The sequence below is a fragment of the Carlito syrichta genome, unplaced genomic scaffold, assembly GCF_000164805.1.
Source record: "Carlito syrichta isolate Samal-C Ts95f unplaced genomic scaffold, Tarsius_syrichta-2.0.1 Scaffold303102, whole genome shotgun sequence".
NCBI classification, from domain to species: Eukaryota; Metazoa; Chordata; class Mammalia; order Primates; family Tarsiidae; genus Carlito; species Carlito syrichta.
The window spans coordinates 152,654-158,146 of NW_007247198.1; the positions used below are offsets into that span (position 1 = coordinate 152,654).

The 5,493-nt window shown below is 44.3% G+C and overlaps 1 protein-coding gene across 3 annotated transcripts; it reads left to right on the forward strand.

Moving 5' to 3' along the window:
- Positions 1–758: 758 nt before the first annotated feature.
- On the forward strand, positions 759–4,146 carry RPL30 (ribosomal protein L30). 3 transcript variants are annotated; one of them, XM_008057659.2, is made up of 5 exons: positions 759–843; positions 947–999; positions 1,261–1,406; positions 3,135–3,265; positions 4,042–4,146. In XM_008057659.2, the coding sequence occupies exons 2-5, from the start codon at positions 979–981 to the stop codon at positions 4,089–4,091; spliced, it is 348 nt and encodes a 115-aa protein (XP_008055850.1). In that variant the 5' UTR covers positions 759–843; positions 947–978; the 3' UTR covers positions 4,092–4,146. The 3 variants fall into 3 exon arrangements, with proteins under 3 accessions (XP_008055850.1, XP_021567806.1, XP_021567805.1); XM_021712131.1 differs by having other exon boundaries at positions 3,192–3,265; XM_021712130.1 differs by having other exon boundaries at positions 784–999; positions 3,192–3,265.
- The last annotated feature ends 1,347 nt before the right edge of the window (positions 4,147–5,493 follow it).

Genomic DNA, 5,493 nt, shown 5'->3' on the forward strand with positions numbered 1-5,493 from the left:
AATCCCAGCACTTTGGGAAGCCGAGGAAGAAGGATTTCTTGAACCCAGAAGTTCGAGATCAGCCTGGGCAACAGAGTGAGACTGTATCTACAAAAAATGAAAGCTCAAACAAAAAATTAGCCGAGAGTGGTGGCACGCGCCGGTGGTCCCAGCGACTCGGGAGGTTGAGGGGAGACTATCGTCTGAGCCAGGAGTTGGAGGCTGCGATCAACCGTGATCGTGCCACTGCACAACAGTCTGGGGCAGAGACTCCGACTCAAAAATAAATAAACCTGCGTATCGCTCTCTCTGCAAATTCGGCTCACAAATTCATGCTGATACGGCCACAAAAGGTGGGTTTGGGGGAGCCCGCGCGGGGCGCCACCGTTCTCCAAAGGGTCAGCAACTCGGGCCACCGCAAAGGAGCGAACGCAGCTGCTCCCGCCTGGAGGAGGATGGACGCAGGTGCTGCGGGTATTTCTGCCAGAAATGAGTTCCGTGGCATTAGGACCATGGTCGCAGTCGCCGCATCTCCTCATCAACCCTCCCACCTCACCCTCAGCCGGCTTCTCCAACTCCCGCCACGTCTGACGCTCTTCCGACTTGGAAGACAGCAGTTCGCGACAGAACAGCAACACAACGCTGAGAGGTTTAAGGCCCGCAACCGGGGAAAGCGAACAACCCACCGCTATTCTAACCAGCGGCACCAACAGCAACGCGGAGGCCCGCCCCTTCTCGCTACGCCACTTCCGCTGCAATTTGCTTCCGCTTCCGGTTCTAGCGTCCTGGCTCGGCCGTGAGGAGTTTTGCGTTGTGGGAACTCCTTCCTTTCTCGCTCCCCGGCCATCTTGGCGGCTGCTTTTGGTGAGCGGGCGCCTCCCCGCCGAGGTTTCAGTAGTGCGGGGAGCCCTGCGGGTTGCCGTTTGGAACTCTGGATCCTAAGCTTCCTGTTCTCTATATATTCTAGGTTGGGGGCCGTCCCGCACCTAAGGCAGGAAGATGGTGGCCGCAAAGAAGACGGTGAGTGAGGCGGGCCAGGGACGGAAGCCGATTCACGTGGAGAGATGAGTCTCGGCCGGGGCGGGCAGATGGGAGCCCACTGGGGCGACAGCATACCCACTAGCGTTTGGAGGGCTCCGAAGGGAACCCGAGAGGTTCTCTCAATGACTTGGGGCCCTTGACATCTGAAGCTTTACTAAGGGACTCGGCTCCAGAAAGCTGCATCCACTTTAGAGATGGTTGCTGGCGAGTCCTTGAGGTCCGTGTTTGTTTGCTTCGTAGAAAAAGTCGCTGGAGTCCATCAACTCAAGACTCCAACTCGTTATGAAAAGTGGAAAGTACGTGTTGGGGTACAAACAGACTCTGAAGATGATCCGACAAGGCAAAGCGAAGTTGGTCATCCTCGCCAACAACTGCCCGGCTTTGAGGTAATCGAAGGAACCCGAGTGTGTGTCGCCCACTGAAGATTCATCGTGAGCGAATATCCAGGGGTGTGAACTTGTAATCTGGGTAGCACGAACTCGACTTTTGTCTAAAACTTGTTTTCCAAGTTACGGATTATTACTACGGCTGCTATTATGGTGTTTGGCACTACATTTTTACCTCTTCCCGTCATGTGCGCTCTTGTAAGCTTTGGGGAGAAACGTGTGGCAGGAGGGGTTAAAATCAAAGAACGTCAAAGTTTGAGGGAAGCACAGACACCTAATTTGTTTTTCCATGTATTTTGTGTCCTGCTTTGGGGGGGCGGGGCTTTTTATTTCTTTAGCTTTTTTTTTCTTTGAGGTGCTTTATCGTATAAACTTGTTTTAAGGTTAAAAAAAAAAGTTGAGGCTTTACTATGGAGTTGCAGGACATCATAGAAACGACCCACTGTGTCAGTTCTCTTGAGTAAAGGTTTATGCTTGATTCACCGTTTTGAATTTGAGGTTAGTGGATATTATTAGTAAGCTAAAGAAATTTGGACCTTGCAGAATATAAAGCGTGTGATCTGATTTTCTATGGTAATGCACAACCTGCACACAGCATCTTATATAGGGTGTCTGTACTTATTGGCAAAGCCTGGAGTGCTGTCTCCATTCCATCCCATGGTTTGATCTTACTCCTAGCCATTCTTTCAAGCATATCTTCACTAGCATTGCTTCTGAAATAGGCCGGTGCAAAGAAATCACATGGGTGATCTCGTTAAAATGCAAGTTCTGGTTTAGTGGGTCTGGGATGGGGCCTGAGATGCTGGTCTGTAGATTGACATGTTGAATGGCAGAGTTCTATAGACTCCTTTCAAATTTGTAAAATCATTAGTATCCACTAAATTGACACTGAAATGTTAACTCTTTGGATAAATAACATCACTCTCCATCTGGGATTCCAGTGACTTAGAGGGTGGTAGAAATGGCTTATCTTTTAAGGATAATTTGTGTTTGGATTGTGGATGCTCAACCTAGTATTCGATGGCTCCACTTCATTAGATTTAAAAAATGGAGTACAGCCGGGCTCGGTGGCTCAGCCTGTAATCCTGTGCCTTTAAAGGGCTGAGGTGAGTGGATTGCCTGAGCCTGCGGGTTCGAAACCCGCCTGGGCAGGCAAGACCTCATCTCTACAGTAAATCAAAAAAATTAGCCGGGCGTGGAAGTGTGCACCTGTAGTTCCAGCTACTTGGAAGGCTGAGAGGCGGAAGGATCACCGGAGCCCAGCAGGTCAAGGCTGCGGTGGCTGGGAGCGGCCACTGCACTCCAGTCTGGGCGATAGTGAGACTCCAACTCAAAAAAAAAAAAAAAAAATGGAGTACATAATATCTAGTTTAGAAGTTGTCAAGGGAATCATACACTGAAAAGTATTTTGCACTTACTAATGCTAAATGAGTAATGCCTTTTATTTATTTTGCATTCTACCCTCTTGTATGAGCATAGATGCTATCTTAAACATTGTAGGTGTTCAGTTGATATTTGCTGGTTGTGCTGTCACTTGTATAGGAGCCGAGTAAATGTCAGTCTGTATAGGTTAGTGGATATAATATATATTTTTAAGAATAATAATGATTTCCATTACTGTTTGAAGGCCTCACCAACATTAAAACTAGTAAGAGAGATGGTAACATTTAGGCTGTCAGTTGCTTGGTAGAGTATGTACTTACTTGCCCCTTTTTTTGGTTCCCAAAGGAAATCTGAAATAGAGTACTACGCTATGTTGGCCAAAACCGGTGTCCATCATTACAGTGGCAATAATATTGAATTGGGCACAGCGTGTGGAAAATACTACAGAGTATGCACACTGGCTATCATTGATCCAGGTATGCTTTTTAAATCACAAAATCATTTTTTCTTTCCGGATGTGTTATCTGTGCAAGTGTTCCTTGCTATGCAAATATCTTTGTCCTGAGTTCAGAGAATGAAAATAGGGATACAGGAATACCCTGTAGTTGTATTTCATAGAGAAATGGTGATAAATGCCAGTACATCATAATTGGCTTTGTTATAAGTTAAAAATTTTTTTTACTGTGAGATAAATTTTATTTAATGAAGCTCCTAATAAATAATGAGTATTTGGCAAAAGATGATATTTTAAAGGGGAAATAATCAGGTGAAGTAGAAGAAAGTAATCCTTGCTACCTGAGAACAGACATGTAAAATTAGGTTGAGGGGGAAAGTGCCTAAAAATACACATCATCTTATGTTTTGAACTTACAGATTTTTAGTTAATTCATAAAATACTGCGAATATTCTCGCTGTTCTGATTTTGTGATAGTCAGGACAGGCTAAACATTCGCTATATTAAGACCATGCATGTGTCCCCAGACCTAGTTCTTTCCCTAGGTCTGGTTTTATGAATGCTGGTGATAAACCAGGTCTGTTTTATGTGAGCATTTTGTATGATCATATGATGGCTGTGATTTTAAGTTATCTTTGGTCAACCTTAAGAAAACTGACAGTACAGCTAATGCAATATTTTGCAAATAATCTATGCTAATACGCAGATTTGTCTAAAGGTGTAACTAAAGTAGGGAAATTTCATGGTTACCAGTTGCTATTAAATGAATTGTAAAATTATTGTATTTCTATTTTCTAGGTGATTCTGATATCATTAGAAGCATGCCAGAACAGACTGGTGAAAAGTAAATCATGCAAAATTGTTCTTTATAATAAAACTTGGCAGAGCTTGTTTTAAAACGCATCGTATCCATTTCAGTTATTTTCTTTATATCTTTGCTTCAGTGTGCTTTTCTGAAGGTAGGAGTAGAGGATGAGGCAAACATGGTGGCAAGACTTCTTGGTAGAGTTACATGTCCTAGTTTCCATTCCAGTTTTTGTAAAGAGAGCACACCAAGTTCTCCTCTGATACTAGGTGTTTTTGTTTTTTTTTTCCCTTTTGGAGTCTCACTCTGTCACCCAGGCTAGAGTGCAGTGGCACACTCCCAGCCACCGCAGCCTCAACCTGCTGGGCTCAGGTGATCCACCTCAGCCTTCCAAGTAGCTGGAACAACAGGTGCACGCTACCACGTCTGGCTAATTTTTTGATTTATTGTAGAGACGAGGTTTTACCCAGTTTCCCAGGCTGGTCTCAAACCTCTGGGCTCAGGTAATCCTCTTGCCTTGGCCTCCCAAAGTGCTGGGATTACAGACTTGGGCCATCATGCCTGGCCTTGTGCTAGATTTTTTGGGTGACTTAATTTTCATAATTCCAGGCTCAGGACAGTGTCTGCATTTTTTATTTTTATTTTTTTGAGTTGGAGTCTCACTCTTGCCTACGCTGGAGTGTAGTGGCATAACCATGGCCACTGCAACCTCGACTTGCTGGGCTCAGGCAATCCTTCCACCTCCACCTTCCAAGTAGCTGGAACTACAGGCATATACCACCATGCCCAGCTAATTTTTTTGATTTATTGTAGAGAAAAGGTCTCGCCAAGTTGCCTAGACCTGAACCACGTAGGCCCAGGCAGTTGTCTTGCCTTTGCCTCCCAAAGTGCTGGGATTACAGATGTGAGCCTCCATGCCCAGCATGAATCTGTTTAAGCAGCAGCAAAACTAAATACCCACAATTTAGCCAAAATTGTCACTTAACAAATCTGAATAGCAAAAAACGTTTCCCCACCTAGATTGCTGTCACAGACTGAGAAAAGTTCTATTCTGTTTAATGAAGAAGAATTTTTCCTAAGGTTATACAGTGGTTGGAATAGAAGAAATGAACTCAGACGACTTCAGAATAATCTCAGATCTTCAAATAAGTGTTAAGTCCAAGATTGCCTAAGTGTATTTTTTATGTCATTTAGTCCTAAAAGGTGTACTCCGAAGTATGGTGTTCAGAGTTGTGGGAAACTTCTTACTACATCTCTCAAGAGTATATCCCATGGAACTCTTTTCCCACATGTATTAATACTTTTGGAACAGTTGAAAGAATTTGGGGGAAATTGATTTAGAACTTAATGTACAGTTGAATTATGCTGATTCGGTACGCCCTACTCAATCTGGGCTTTGAGGAAGGCCACAAGTTGTCAGAAATGACAACTGCCTTTTTTTTTTT